This window comes from Oxyura jamaicensis (genome assembly GCF_011077185.1).
Source record: "Oxyura jamaicensis isolate SHBP4307 breed ruddy duck chromosome 5 unlocalized genomic scaffold, BPBGC_Ojam_1.0 oxy5_random_OJ72223, whole genome shotgun sequence".
Lineage (NCBI taxonomy): Eukaryota > Metazoa > Chordata > Aves > Anseriformes > Anatidae > Oxyura > Oxyura jamaicensis.
Genome location: NW_023303939.1, coordinates 1 through 14,626, shown reverse-complemented (window position 1 = coordinate 14,626; position 14,626 = coordinate 1). Strand labels below are relative to the sequence as shown.

General features: G+C 61.0%; 3 protein-coding genes across 3 annotated transcripts; 2 read left to right on the top strand and 1 right to left on the bottom strand.

Annotated features, from left to right (window-relative positions):
• Window positions 1-557: 557 nt before the first annotated feature.
• LOC118157330 (V-type proton ATPase 116 kDa subunit a3-like) lies at window positions 558-5,565 on the top strand (the record flags this gene model as incomplete). The annotated part of the gene is given in 20 exon segments (XM_035311608.1): window positions 558-657; window positions 740-989; window positions 1,068-1,163; window positions 1,632-1,758; window positions 1,834-1,916; window positions 2,008-2,101; window positions 2,184-2,396; window positions 2,884-2,940; window positions 2,942-3,035; window positions 3,118-3,257; window positions 3,461-3,618; window positions 3,701-3,791; window positions 3,872-3,990; window positions 4,130-4,343; window positions 4,467-4,583; window positions 4,668-4,751; window positions 4,753-4,776; window positions 4,863-4,983; window positions 5,063-5,234; window positions 5,318-5,565. Coding segments are annotated over 20 exon segments (2,436 nt in total), but the record flags the coding sequence as incomplete, so codon positions are not given.
• A 405-nt stretch (window positions 5,566-5,970) lies between these two features.
• On the bottom strand, window positions 5,971-7,273 carry TBX10 (T-box transcription factor 10). Its single transcript, XM_035311606.1, has 6 exons — window positions 7,267-7,273; window positions 6,796-7,054; window positions 6,623-6,724; window positions 6,380-6,551; window positions 6,134-6,289; window positions 5,971-6,055 (listed from the first exon to the last, which is right to left on the bottom strand). The coding sequence occupies exons 1-6, from the start codon at window positions 7,271-7,273 to the stop codon at window positions 5,984-5,986; spliced, it is 768 nt and encodes a 255-aa protein (XP_035167497.1). The 3' UTR covers window positions 5,971-5,983.
• Window positions 7,274-8,791: 1,518 nt separating this feature from the next.
• LOC118157329 (olfactory receptor-like protein COR4) lies at window positions 8,792-10,986 on the top strand. The gene is made up of 2 exons (XM_035311607.1): window positions 8,792-9,050; window positions 9,892-10,986. The coding sequence occupies exon 2, from the start codon at window positions 9,995-9,997 to the stop codon at window positions 10,955-10,957; it is 963 nt and encodes a 320-aa protein (XP_035167498.1). The 5' UTR covers window positions 8,792-9,050; window positions 9,892-9,994; the 3' UTR covers window positions 10,958-10,986.
• Window positions 10,987-14,626: the final 3,640 nt, after the last annotated feature.

Genomic DNA, 14,626 nt, shown 5'->3' with positions numbered 1-14,626 from the left:
GTGCCTTGGGTGCAAGGTTTGGGTTGGGGTTTGGATGGTTTGGGGTGCTCTGGGTGCAGGGGTTTGGGGTATTTTGGGTGCAGGGCATTGGGATGGACAGGTTTGGGTGCCGTGGGTGCAGCGGATGGGGCTTGGGTAATTGGGTGCAGGCTAACGGGCGTGAGGTGTTTGGGGCGCTCTGGGTACAGGGGGGTTGGAATGGATGGGTGTGGGTGCAGGGGGTCGGGTGGTCTGGGTGCAAAGGTTTGGGGGCGTTTGGGGTGCAGGGGATTGGGATGGGTGGCTTGGGTGCCAAGGGTGCAAGGGTTTGGATTTGGGTGGTTTAGGGTGCTCTGGGTGCAGGACCCTGGGGTGTTTTGGGTGTGGGGGGGGGGATGGATGGCTTTGGGTGCCCTGGGTGCAGGGGTTTTGGTGTGGGTGTTTGGGGGCTCTGGGTGCAGGGGGTTGGGCCGGGGTGCTGTGGGAGCAGGGGGCTGGTGCGGGCTGTGTGGGGTGCTGGGGGTGCCGGGGTTGGTGGCACGGTGCTGGCCCACGCGTTGCCCCTCAGCCCCCCATGACCGTGCCCCCTCCCTCCCCAGCTGAACCCCCACGTGAGCGCTTTCCAGCGGCGCTTCGTGGGCGAGGTGCGGCGCTGCGAGGAGATGGAGAAGACCTTCAGTGAGTGCCGGGGAGGGGGGCGCGGGGCTGCCGGCGGGGGTCCCACCCTCCCCGAGCCCCTCTCCCACTGCTTTTCTTGCAGCCTTCCTGCAGCAGGAGCTGCGCGGGGCCGGGCGGGAGCTGGGGCCGTGCCCCGACAACCCCCCGGCGCCGCTGGCCCGCGAGGCACTGCGGGTGCAGGAGCAGTCGGAGCAGCTGGCGCGGGAGCTGCGGGAGGTCAGCCGGAACCGTGCCGCCCTGCGCGGGCACCTGCGGGACCTGCGCCAGTACCTGCACGTCCTGCGCGAGGGGCAGCGCCTCACCAGCGTGCCGGTGGGTGCCGGGACCCCCCCGTCACCTCCCCAGCCTTGGGGTCACCGCCCTGCGCCCCGCCACCCCCAGCCTCCTCTCTCTGCTCCCCGGTACTGCAGGGCCCCCCCCGGATCCCCGCCGTCGACCCGGGCGTTCTCCGAGCACGATCCTCTGCTCGACCCCTCTGTGCACCAGCACCTCGACCGCAAGATCAAGTAAGGGGGGCCCGAGGGGTCTCCTGGGGGGAGGCTGTCACCTGTGCGCGGGGGCACGGCTGCAGGACAAGGGTTGGAGGTGAACCATGGGGCAGGGGCATGGTGGAGGGACAAGGGTTGGACGTGGACCACGGGGCGATGGCATGGCCATGGGGCATTTAGGAAGGCTGGAGGGTAAGGGTTGGAGAAGGGCAAAGGCGTGCCCGTAGAGAGTGAGGGTGTGGGGTTAGGGTTGAAGGTAGGGCTTGGGCAGGGGCATGGCCGTGGGGCACTCGGGAAAGCCGTGGGACAGGGGTTGGAGGTGGGCCATTGGGCAGTGGCATGGCCGTGGGGCAATGGCACACCTGTAGAATGTGGATTGGAGATGGGCCACAGGGCAGGGACAAAGCTGTAGGGTACGGGTTGGATACAGGGCAGGGGTGGTGGCAGAGCCGTGCCCGTCCCAGCGCCCACACCGCGTCCCCGCAGCTTCGTGACCGGCGTCATCCACCCGTGGCGGGTGAGCGCCTTTGAGCGGCTGCTGTGGCGTGCCTGCCGTGGCTACCTGGTGGCCAGCTTCGTGGAGATGCCTGAGCCCCTGGAGGACCCGGACACGGTGAGTGTGGCGCTGGGGGGTGGCAGGGAAGGGGAATGAGGTGGCCGGGGCTGACGTGACCTACATTGTCCCCAGGGTGAGAGCGTCACCTGGGTCATCTTCCTCATCTCCTACTGGGGTGAGCAGATTGGGCAGAAGATCCGCAAGATCTCGGACTGGTGAGTGAGCAGCCTCACGCCATCCGGCCACAAAAAGGTTTATTTAGCACTGCCCCCCCCACCCCGACACGGCGGTGTCCGTCTGTCCCAGCTTCCACTGCCAGGTCTACCCCTATCCGGAGAGCGAGGCCAGCCGGGCAGAAACGCTGAACGGGCTGCTCAGCCAGATCCAGGACCTCAGCGTGGTGAGCAGGGCACCGTGAGGGTGTCTGGGGGGGGTGCACTGAGACCCCCCCATCCCTGACCCCCCCACCTGGGTGCGCGCAGGTGCTGGAGGAGACGGAGCAGTACCTGGCGCAGGTGCTGGACAAGGTGGTGCTGGCGTTGCCCACGTGGCGGGTGCAGGTGCAGAAGATGAAGGCCATCTACCTCGTCCTCAACCAGTGCAGCCTGGACGTCACCGAGAAGTGCCTCATCGCCGAGGTCTGGTGCCCCGTGCGGGACCTCACCCAGGTGCAGGACGCCCTGCGCCAAGGATCGGTGGGTGCCTGCTGCGGCAAGGGCTGCTTGGTGGCCCCATGTCCTCATGGCAGGGATTGCTTGGTGGCCCCATGTCCTCATGGCAGGGATTGCTTGGTGGCCCCGTGTCCTCATGGCAGGGATTGCTTGGTGGCCCCATGTCCTCATGGCAGGGATTGCTTGGTGGCCCCATGTCCTCATGGCAGGGATTGCTTGGTGGCCCCATGTCCTCATGGCAGGGATTGCTTGGTGGCCCCGTGTCCTCATGGCAGGCATTGCTTGGTGGCCCCGTGTCCTCCTGCCAGGGGCTCCACAGTGTCTTTGTGCTAGGGTGAGAAGCGCCACCCCCATGACGTGCCCCGTGCTGGGACGTGTCATGGGGCGAGGTTTGTCCCCTACCCCCTTGTGCCCTGCATCCCCGTGCCACCCCCAGCTTGCACCCCCCCAACCCGACGGGCCCCCTCCCCATCACGGCGCGGGGGTCAGGCCCTGGGTGCCCTCCCCACAGTACAAGAGCGGCTCGAGCGTGGAGTGCTTCGTGCAGCGCATCCCCACCATGGAGAGCCCCCCCCACCCTCATCCGCACCAACAAGTTCACCGCCGGCTTCCAGAGCATCGTGGACGCCTACGGGGTGGCCAGCTACCAGGAGGTGAACCCCGGTAAGGACCCCCGGACCCTCCCCTCGGCACCCCAGAGCTGGGGGGGGGGTCCCAGTGTGACGCAGTGCCCGTGCCCCCGCAGCGCCCTACGCCATCATCACGTTCCCCTTCATCTTCGCCATCATGTTTGGGGACGTGGGGCACGGGCTGCTCATGTTCCTCTTCGCCCTCTGGATGGTGCTGTACGAGAACAGCCCCAGCCTGCGGCAGGCCAGCAACGAGGTGAGCGGGACGCGGCGTGGGGCAGGGCTGGGGGGCCGCGACCGGGTCGTGGAGGCACGGGACAGGGTTGGAGGCGTGGGACAGGGTCGGTGTGGCGCAGGGCCACCTGGCTGCAGAGTTGGAGGTGTGGGCAGGGTGGTGTGGGACGGGCACAGCGTGGGACAGGGGCGGTAGCAGGGAGCCACGTTTTGCCCCCCCCGCAGATCTGGCAGACGTTCTTCGAGGGGCGCTACCTCATCCTGCTCATGGGGGCCTTCTCCATCTACACCGGCTTCATCTACAACGAGTGCTTCAGCAAAGCCACCGCCATCTTCCCCTCGGCCTGGAGCGTGGCCACCATGGCCAACCGCTCCTCCTGGAGGTGGGACCCCCTGGCCCTGCGTGCCCCCCGGCTCCCTCCCTGTGCTGACCCCCTCGTGTTGACCCCCTCTCTCTGCCTGCAGCTCTGACTACCTCGCCACCCACCCGTCCCTCACCCTGGACCCCAACATCACCGGTGTCTTCCAAGGGCCCTATCCTTTCGGCATTGACCCGGTGAGTGTCCCGCGGGGGCGAGGACGGGACGGGACCCTCGGTGGGGTGGCCCGGCGTCTCACCCGCCTTGCCCCCGGCAGATCTGGAGCTTGGCCACCAACCACCTCAACTTCCTCAACTCCTTCAAGATGAAGATGTCGGTGGTGCTGGGCATCGTGCACATGGGCTTCGGCGTCCTGCTGGGCGTCTTCAACCACGTGTGAGTCCCCCTCCCTGTGTCGTGCCAAGGGGGCTGGGGTCGGACTCACCCGGGGCGGGGGGGGGGGGCGAGGGGGGTCCTGCCCCCCTGCATCAGATCTGGGTGGGCGTGGTGAGCCCGGCTGGTGCCCCCTGCCCAGGCACTTCCAGCAGCGGCACCGGCTGGTGCTGGAGCTCCTGCCCGAGGTGGTCTTCCTGCTGGCGCTCTTCGGCTACCTCGTCTTCCTCATCTTCTACAAGTGGATCAAGTTCGGCGCCGCCGACTCCCGGGTGGCTCCCAGCATCCTCATCCACTTCATCGACATGTTCCTCTTCACCTCCAACGCCGACAACCTCCCGCTCTACGAGGGGCAGGTAGCATCTCCGGGACCCCCGCCCGGCATCGCGAGCTGGGGCTGAGCCCGGCCTCGCTGCCCGGTGGGGTTGGGTGGGATGTGGGTGCTGGTGGGACCCCGTAACGCCGCGTGCCGCGTGCAGGTGCCGGTGCAGATGGTGCTGGTGGTGCTGGCGCTGGCGTCGGTGCCCGTCCTGCTCCTGGGGACGCCCCTGTACCTGTGCTGCCGGCGGCGCAGGCGGAAGACAGACCACCCCCCGGTGAGGCTGGGGACAGGGCGGGGGGCTTGGACGGGGCAGGGGGCGCGGTGGCATGGCCTGACCAGGGCCGATGTCCCCGTGCAGCCGGTGGCTGCAGAGCAGGAGCCGCTGCTGGAGGGGCAGGAGGCCGGCAACTCTGTCAACGCCACCAAGGAGGACGTGGAGAGTGGGGGGGCACGGCCCCGATGCCGAGGTGAGGGCTGGGGGTGGGCGAGGGCGTCGGGCTGTGTCCAGACCCCCCCAACCACACAGACACACATCCCACCTCTGTCCCCGCAGCACATGGACTTCTCCGAGGTCTTCATGCACCAAGCCATCCACACCATCGAGTACTGCCTGGGCTGCATCTCCAACACCGCGTCCTACCTGCGGCTCTGGGCGCTCAGCCTGGCCCACGCGCGTGAGTGCCCCCCCCCTCACCCCACGAACCCCCCCCCGGGAGCCGGGCTGAGCCTCACTGTCCCCCCGCTGCCCCCCAGAGCTCTCGGAGGTCCTGTGGACCATGGTGATGCGCAACGGCTTCATGCGGCTGAGCTACGCGGGCGGCGCTGTGCTGGTGCCCGTCTTCGCCGTCTTCGCCGTGCTGACCGTGGCCATCCTGCTGGTGATGGAGGGGCTCTCCGCCTTCCTGCATGCCCTCCGGCTGCACTGGTGAGCCTGGCGGGGGGGGGGGGGGGGGGGACGGGACCCCTGCAGGCATGGCCGAATCTCACCATTCCCCCCCTTCCTGGCAGGGTGGAGTTCCAGAACAAGTTTTACGTGGGTGCTGGCTACAAGCTGTGCCCCTTCGCCTTCGCGCCTGACGCCTGGGAGTAGCCGAGCCGCTCCGTGCCGCGTGGACCTGGGGGGCTCGCAGCATCGCCGGGAACCCCCCAGAGATGGGGGGCTGGGGGCGTCCAGCTGCAGCAGCCCCCGGGCCTCCTCCTCTCCCTTCCAAACCCAGAGGCTTCCACAGCGAATAAAGCCCCCCTGGCTCCCCCCAGCTCCCCGCCTCCGTCCCCTCCTTGGGTGAGGGTCCAAGGGGGGGTGCAGGGGGCGCCCCCCTCACTGCTGCCCGTAGCCGAAGGCGGTCGCGGCGCTGCTGAAGCTGGCTGGCCGCAGGGAGGGCAGTGGGTAGGGGCCGGCGCGGGGCTTGGCCCCCACGTAGACACCGTGGGGGTATGCGAGGGGCTGGAAAGGTGGTGCGGGGAAGCCGGGGGGGGGCACAGCTGCCAGCGCCCCACGGCCGTGAGGGAGCAGCGGGGGGGCAGCGCGGCCCCCAGCCCCCCGACCTTTCTGCTGTGCAGCAGCCCGGGGGGGGGGACAGCGTGCCCCCGCACCTGCAAGAGAGATGGGGAGGGTGGCTGCAGGGCAGGCGGTGTGGAGCCCATCACCGCGGCGTCACGGCAGCACCCAGCACCTTACCACGGCTCGGGCTCGCCGTCCCGAAAGCCCTTGGCGAAGGGGTTGCTGGCGATCTTCAGCTGGGTGATCTGCGGAGATCTGGGGGTCAGGGGGCGTGGGGTGGGGGGGACCCCCCATGTGTCCTCCTCCCCCCGGCCCCAGCTCACCCGGTGGTTCTGGTAAGCCGTCACCGCCATGAACTGGGTCTCGGGGAAGCTGAAGGACTTGAAGTTCTCGTGGGCGAAGCGCTCGCTGTCGCGCCGGGGGTCCACCAGCACCACGTGGAAGCGGGGCTGGTAGCGGTGCATGGAGTTGAGGATGATCTGGGGGGGGGGGACACAGGGGACAGGCGGTGGGCACCCCCCTTCCTCGCCACCCTCCCCTGCCGTGTGCCCCCCCCGGCATGTCCTCACGTGGCCGTTGTCGTCCAGGAGGTTGTTGGTGAGCTTGAGCTTGTCGAAGGAGACGATCTGCCGCATCCACTGGGCCCCCTTGGCGGGCGAGTCGGGGTGGAAGTGGACGCGGCCGGGGGCCGCCGGGTCGGCACGGCCGGCCACCAGCCAGGAGGAGCTGTGGAAGGCGTACCTGCGGGGCCGGGGGAGGGCTCAGCACCACCAGGACACGGCCCCTGCGCCCTCATCCCTCCCCATCCCCACCTGTATCTCTTGTCATCCAGCGGGACAAAGTCCATCAGCAGGACGTAGTCGGCCGACGGGTCCAGCCCCGACAGCTTCACCTGGAAGGTGGGGAACATCCTCCTGCGGGGAGGGGGAGGCCGTGGGGGTGCCCCCTACCCTGGGACCCCCCAGCACCCTTCCGCGGCGCCTACCTGCCCGCCTTGGTGACGATCATCTCGGTGCCCAGGCGGTTGAACTCCTCCCAGAGGCTGCCCATCTCCAGCCGTGCCGCGGCGTGGCACACGCGCCGGTTCTTGCCGCCGGCCCCCGGCCCCTCGCACGCCCACCCGGGGATGGTGCCCGAGGGGGGGCCCTCGCCCGGTGTGGCCAGGAAGGCTGCGGGGTTGGGGGGCCATGGGCGCTGCGGTTCCTGCGCCCTGCCTTCGGGAAATGACCCCGCGCACCCCCAGCCTCATTCACGGGGAGGGCTGGGGGGTCCCCAGCACGGCATGGCATGGCTTCATCCCCCACCCCACCGCTGCCCCACAGTTATGGGGTTTGGACCACGCGCCTGCAGCGTGTGGGGCAGCCGGCACCCTGAACAGACCCCGTGCACCCCTCGGCTGAGCGTCGCGGGGACCATGCGGGGGCCCTGGCATGGCTGTGCCATGGGGGGGTGTTACCTGTCATGGGTGGGTAGGATGCGGCCGTGGCTCCACCAGCTCTGGACTGCAGCCCCCCCCGGCACACTGAGGGGGTTTTATCCCCCTGCTCGGGGGTGGAGACGAGGGGGCTGGAGCAGCAGCGGGGCCTCGGGGGCGGTGGGAGCACGGCCCCCCCCTCCCACGCTGCCTTCGTGCCTTGATGCGACGGTGATGGACGAGGGACGAGCGGTGGCTTTGGGACCCTCAGCTGGGTCTGGGGGTACCCAGGGCTGGGGAAGGAGCAGGTGGGGGGATATGACCAGTGCTACAGAGTGGGGACGAGTCCCCAAATGCCACGGGACCACTAACACAGCTGCGGTGACGGTGACACCGCCTTTGGGGTCAGCACCCCAGCAGCACCGGGTTTTGGGGAGCAGGATGGGAGCAGAGCAGGGAGGGGGGGGCACCACCTCTCTGAGCCCCCTCATCCGTCACCGCCCCCCCTGCATCCCCTGCGGCGCCGGCTCGGCCCCATCCGTCTCCTGCTGTCAGCCCTGGGCCGGCATCGAGCGGGAGATGAGGAGGTGCGAGCGGCGATGTGACAGCGGAGGCGGGGGCTCGGCACGGCTGAGCCACGGTGTCGCGGCCCCTGCATCCCATTTTCCTGCTTTCCCCTGGTTTTCTGCAAAGCCTGCCCAAAATAACCTCCCCAGTCACCATCAGCGGGGGGGATTTGGGATGGGGGTTTGGATGCCATGCAGCAAACCTGGCTTTTAGCAGCTGCTCCTTGGAAGAGAGGCCTCCAGGTGCCAGAAAATGGGGTGGTTGGCTTCAAAAAACCACGAGGCTTGTGAAAGTGGCTGCTTCGGGGCGTCAGCATTTTTCAGTTTCATTTCTTCCTTCCCAGGGCTGCAAGCCTCCTATTTTGAGGCCATGAATGCAGCGATTCCTCTGGCACCTGGGTGCTTGCCCGCTGGTGCCCCTCAGGGGGGCTTCCTACAGCCCGAGGGTGTCAAGGGGGTACATCTGGGCCTGGTTCCTGGCTAACCTGACCCCACTTGGCACAGCTTCTCCTCGCCACGAAGCCAGGCACCACCCCAAGCATCGTGGAGCACAGAAGGGCTGCGCACAGCCTCAGCAGGATCACGGAAGGAACCGTCCTGGAAGCTCTTTGCAGGCAGAGGAAGGACAAGAAGGTGGCAGCGAGGAGCCAAAGTGGATCTACTGAGGGGAAATCACACCCAGCCCACCCGGGTGGCTGGGATGGTGAGGTGGTGGCCCTGTGGGCAATCAGGAGAGCAGTGGGGGATATTTGCTTTGGCTTTAGCAAGGTCACCACCATCTCCCACCGGCTCCTCGTAGCTAAATTTGCAAGCTATTGGCCTGCATGCAAGGAGCTGAAGATAGGCGGAAAGGTGTTTTGTTGCCCGTGCCCAGCTCCCCATCGTGATAACATCAAACTGCGCACTGGTGAGGCTGTGGTGACCTTTGGGATGTTCAAGCAGCAGATGTGGCCGGCCACGTGGCGGTCTGGGGCTTGCTCTAACGAGAGCCCGAAGCCCCCTTGATCTTGTCATCTCCTCTGGGTACGCTGCTTCTCCAAGCCAAGGTGCACAGAGAAAGGATAACAACCCGCTTTGGGCTTCGCCCCTCTCCTGGGGCTCCAGGAGGCTCTCGGCCCCCAAATCCCCGGGTGACGTGGTAGTGGGGGTGTTTGCTGGGAGTGGTTAGATATTTGGCTGCCCCGCAGAGCCTGGGGCAGGCATGTCTGTGTCCATCCCTGAGGTCCTCGCCAGGGAAGCAGAAAGAGACACCTCCGAAATGTGAGTGAGCCTCGCGGCACCAGTCTCGCCCAGTTTTCTCCTGCAAGAAGGAAAGAGCTCAGAGAGGGCAAGTGATAAAGACACGTGTGTGGGCTTTGTGTCCCTCACCGCTGGGAACCTGTGTGGTGAGTGTCCGCGCGTGGCTGTGGGACAGGGAGGTTGTGGGCACTGCTGGCATAGCTCAGCTGGGCAAAGCCTCATATGCTCAGCTTTGTTCTTTAAGCCTTCCCTTTGCTTTCCATGGGAGAGAGGGGGGCATGCTCGGGGGGCTTCCCCTGCTCCCTGGCCAGGAAGGGCTCCTGGATGGGGACCAGAAGCTTTCCTGTAAAGAACACTCAGGGAACTCGCTCCCTAAGGCAGGGGACAGGTCCCAACGATGATTTTTTTATTTTTATGTTTTTTTTTTCCAAAAAGTATTTTCAAGGAGAGATTGTTCAGCTTTTGGGGCTGCCTGTTTCTCTAGAAAAATCCCCATTTCTCTAAAAACAGGCAATAGAACCAGGAAAAAAAAAAATATATAGCTAAAAGAGGAAGCCAAGAGAAACCTCTGTGTCCCCAGGGCTCACAGTTAAGAAGAAATCCCAGCAAAGGAGGAAGAAGCAGGTGGGTGGCATGTGCCTAGGAGAGCAAGGGTGAATAATCGGTGCCAGGCTGTAAGAGCACCGTGTTTCTCTGCCTTTCTCTGCATTTGTCCCTGTTTCAGCTCGAGTAGGATGGCCTCAGAGTGAGTGCAGCTCGAGCAGAGTTTGGGTTTTGCAGCACCCTGTTCATGTTACCCACGCGGTGGTATGTCTCTCGGCAAGCTCTCTCTACTTGATCCATGCCTGAAATTTGCCTTTAGGTCTTGTCTCCGAACAGGGCCTGCTGGGGAGAGGGCTTTTTGCCTGGGAGATTCCTGCCTGTAGCAGAAGGAACTGCCAGCAAGGAGGTCACGATCGTGCTTCATGCAGAAAGCGTGCGTCGAGCTAATGTCAGGAAGTAACTGCACCCCAGTGACCGCCTTCAGCCTAATGGGGCTCACCAATGACCCCGGGGCTCAGGCTGCCCTCTTCCTGCTGTTTCTGCTTATCTATATTGCCACCATCCTGGCGAACCTGGGGATGCTCGCGTTAATCATGGCCAGCCCGCGGCTCCACACCCCCATGTATTATTTCCTGGGCAATCTGGCTTTCGTAGACCTCTGTTCTTCCACTGCTATCACCCCCAAGATGCTGGCTGACTTTCTGTGGGAGAAGTGCATTACTTACGCTGGGTGTGTAGCTCAGTTGTTCATTTTTGACCTTCTGGGGGTGACTGAGGGCTTCCTGCTGGCCATGATGGCGTACGACCGCTACGTGGCCATCTGCCATCCCCTGCTGTATTTGGTCACCATGTCCCCAAAGTGCTGTTTCCAGCTGATGACCTGCTCGTACCTCGTGGGGCTGACGAATGGCATGGGGCAGACCATCGGCATGTTGCGTTTATCCTTCTGCAGCTCCCGCATCATCGACCACTTCTTCTGTGACATTTCCCCTCTGTTATCGCTCTCAACCTCTGACACCACCCTCAACCAAATTATGCTAAGGACTTTAGCATCTCTATTCGGCATCTCCAGCGGCCTCGTTGTGCTGCTCTCCTACATCGCCATCATCTCCACCATCCTGAGCATCTGCTCGGCCGAAGGCAAGTGCAAAGCCTTCTCCACCTGCGCCTCCCACCTGACCGTAGTGAGCATCTTCTACGGGACATCAATCTTTATGTACCTAAAGGCCAGCTCCAGGGATGATAAGCAGGCAGCAGTGCTCTACACCGTGGTGACCCCCATGCTGAACCCCCTGATCTACAGCCTGAGGAACCAGGAGGTGAAGGAGGCTTTGAGGAGACTCACAAAAATGAAAAGATCTTGTATGTTGTACATGTATGGCTAAGCAGAATAAAGGTGTGAGTGATGTGCTCAGTTTTTTGGTCACATAAGGTGTTTCTCTCACAATGGGCAGCAGAGGCTGTCCCTTCTGCTCAGCACATGGGGGCAAACGAGGTGAATCCTGTTGTTCCAGGAAATCTAGCTCTCTTTCAAGGAAGTGTTGTAAAGTCGTTAAGGGCCAGCAGAGCTGGCCTCAGGACGGAAACACCTTTATCAAAAAAAAGAAAGATGACAGCAACTAACTGGTATGCTACGTGGGAAATGTTTTTCCTTGTTTATACTCAAATCTCATTCAATGATTAACAGATAAAAAATTAAGTATGGTGGTCAGGTGACCTCTGCTTTGAATGAAGGCACACGTACAAAGCACTTAGGTACTGCAGCAAGGGCTCCCCCTGAGGGTAGGTGCTACCGAACAACCCCTGCCCACTGCTCCACTCCTTTGCTTTCGGTCTTCACATGGACAGTGAGACAAGACATGGTCTCCACGGTACCCTGCCCACAATAGCTCATGGGAACCACGGTGGTCTTCTCCTTCAGGCCCCAAACCACCCAAAGTTTTGCACCCACACTAGCTTGGGCCGGTGCCGATGCCTGCCCTGAAGCCTCTCCTGCTGCTTTCCTGCAGATGATGCACAAGCGGGCGCTGCCTTGTTGTGTGCATGAAAAAATAAGCCTAAATGCTCCAGTTTGGGTTTCACCTCAGCCATACCATACTGTGCCATCCGTAAGGACCGTGGTGACAGCGGGAGCTCTGGCGATACCCTAGGGCCATGCAGTAACCTGCAATTGTAGTTTGGGGTGGGGGTGTGGCAGGGCAGAGGCTGCTTATCTGGATTAAATCAAATCTGGATGGTGGTGACCTGCCGATCTGTTGACACATGGGTAGCCCTGACCTGTGTGTTCAGGGACATGTGAGGCAGTGGGTCTGAGTCCTCCTTTGTTTCCCGAGAATCTTGATAACTCCTGGTTACTCTTTAATCCAGCCCATCGTTTTCTTTCCCATCACTCTGGAGCAAGCCAGGTGTCTCCCTCCCAGGGTTTGCCCTCCCGTTCCTGCCTTATCAGCACTGCAGCCGCCCTGCCGAGGGGGGCACCCCACTGGGGTTTCCCATGTGGCAAATTCTCCCTAGGAAATCTCAGCCTCAGGTCCTTCCTCGGCCCTAAAGTTAAGCCCGTGGGGTGCTTGCTGGCAGTAACAAGGCAAAGTGAAGTTCTTGGTGCACAGTCCCTGCCGATCCCCCGTGCTCCTGCTGCTCCACCACTGCCATCCTCAGGGTGCTGTTTAACCTAGGTGAAGGGACGATTGCCACTTATTTCTTTTTTGTAGAAGCCTCCACGCTATTTTTATGTTTTGTTTATGGCCCCGGCATGCCTCGTCTTGCTGCTGTGACCTGCAGCTGTTATTTGGCAGTGCGGGAAATACAATATTTAATGAACATGGCCCCCAGGCTTTGTGTCCAGCTGGTCTCACCTCCACCCTCCTCTGAATTTAAATGCAAACAAGAACTTTTGGTGAGCTAAAATACAAGACTGTGGCTCCAGCACGTCTGCTTGGCTTTTTGTGGCTTCCTGACCGAGCCCTGTCTCACAGAGCCAAATGACACCACTTTCCTGCCCATCCTGCAAGCTTGCTGTCCTTGGGGAAACCAGAAAGAGCTTCCTAATCCTGACGGTTGGGGAGCAAACGAGCAGCGAGCAGAGATGGGGCTGGCACCGGCATCTGTTCTGTTGGGCTGCCAGTTGCTTTGGCAGCCTCTCCTCTCAACGGGCAGGATACGTCCTCAAAAACTGTTGTAGCTTTGTCTCAGTGTCTCTCAAACACTCCTACTTTAGATGCACATAAGCTTCCAGCTGAAGTTTGTTTTACTTAAGGAGGCAGAAAGAAGGCAACAAACAGTGGTTTAACCCTGATTATCGTGTCTTCGGGGTCTTGCCTCTGAAATCGTCTCCTGCAGAAAGCAGGTGCTGGATCTCAGAGATCTGCTGGAGCTCTCTATTTTAAGTGGAGTTACCTTAATTCTGGTCAAATTTGATTTAAACATAAGCTTGAGCAAATGCTGCTGTCTCAGGTGTAGGATCCACGTCCCCTTTTTTTACTCGGTGATTAGAGCTGGGAACCACCTCCATTGGAAAGGACGTGGCTCTTAGCATCGAGCAGCACCGTGTCACCAACCAGCCAGTTACGGGGCCTGGTGCTCACCAGTGCGGATGAACTCAGTAAGGAGGTTGACAACAGAGGCAGCCTGGGCTGCAGCAACCATGCGCTTGAGGAGTTAATGACCTTGAGGAAAATGAGCCTGACAAAGAGCAAAGTCAGGGCCCTGAACTTTAGAAGTTAAGGCCAGGCTGAATGGGGCTTGGAGCAACCTGGTCTGGTGGGTGACATCCCTGCTTGTGGCAAGGGGGTTGGAACCGGATGATCTTTAAGGCTGCTTCCAACCCAAGCTGTTCCGTGATTCCCTGACTCTGTATGTCAGTGCCCTCTGTGGTTGAGGGGGATTTGGTCAAGTACATTGGTGGGGTCCAGGTCAGACACCAGCGTTCATCAGCTGAGGGAGGCATCAGCCCTGCTGATTGCGTTGGCCAGAGGCTCACGGGAGAGGTAACAGCAGGCACTGAGCTTTGGGTTGCAATCCGTGCTGAATCTGAAATGGGGTGCAATGAATCCCATTCCAGAGGTCCTTACTAAAGTTGCTGGGTAAGCAAAGGCACAGAAACAGAGACACATGTTTATTTTCCTTTGAATAAAAAGGAGTGGACAACTCCTGGAGAGCTGGAACCTGGAGACCAACCCTTTTATCTCAGATCTAGAGGAAGACCAAGCCAACTTCATTTTGCCTTAGCACAGAAATGTTTTTTAATATTGCAACTTAGAGCAAAGGCAAGTTTTATGAGTTCCCTGGGGCTGGGACTGCTCCACAAGTCCCTGGGTCCCAAAGCAGTGATGACTCTATATCCCGTAAGGCAATATTAGGTGAAGGCAGCTTCTTAGAGAAGTCCCTTTGCAGAGTTGTTTCATAGCTGCATGTCTCAGAGAGGTCACAGGGGGAGGAGGAAGAAAGGACCATTGTGGGAATAGAGACAAACTGTGTAATTTTGAACAACACTGCGATTCACAGGGCTGGTGATGTGCAAGAATTAAGTATTCTATTAAGTAGAAGAAGCAATGCTGCCCTCACTTGCTGTTTTCATGAGATTTAACAGGGACTTCTATTGCTAACAGATAAATATTAAGATAAGAAGAATTCATAGAGGTAAATACCAAATCATGGATGACCTAGGGTGGGATGTTTTTAGATACTTTTTATTTTTAAATATTATTGATGGAGGAAAAGTCTGGATGTCTCTGGGAGGGACTTAAAGGGATGGGCCACAGATATTTTCTTGATATATGTGATTTTGCATGTGCAGTGATGATTTTATTTATCCATTATTTATTTTTCCTTTGTAATTTGTGATGAACCTAGCTGTAATTTTCTCTCCTAGGATCGGGCTGTTTTTCATGACTGTGTTTCCTGGATGCCACCAGTGACAGCCCCTCCAGGTCCAGCTTTTTGGGATGCAGTATTGGTTTCATGAGTTTAGCCATAAGCAATTTGCAAAAGCTTATTCACGATCTTCTGCTGTGCTCAGTCATGAAAAGCCGAGGGAGAAACTGCACACAGACAGT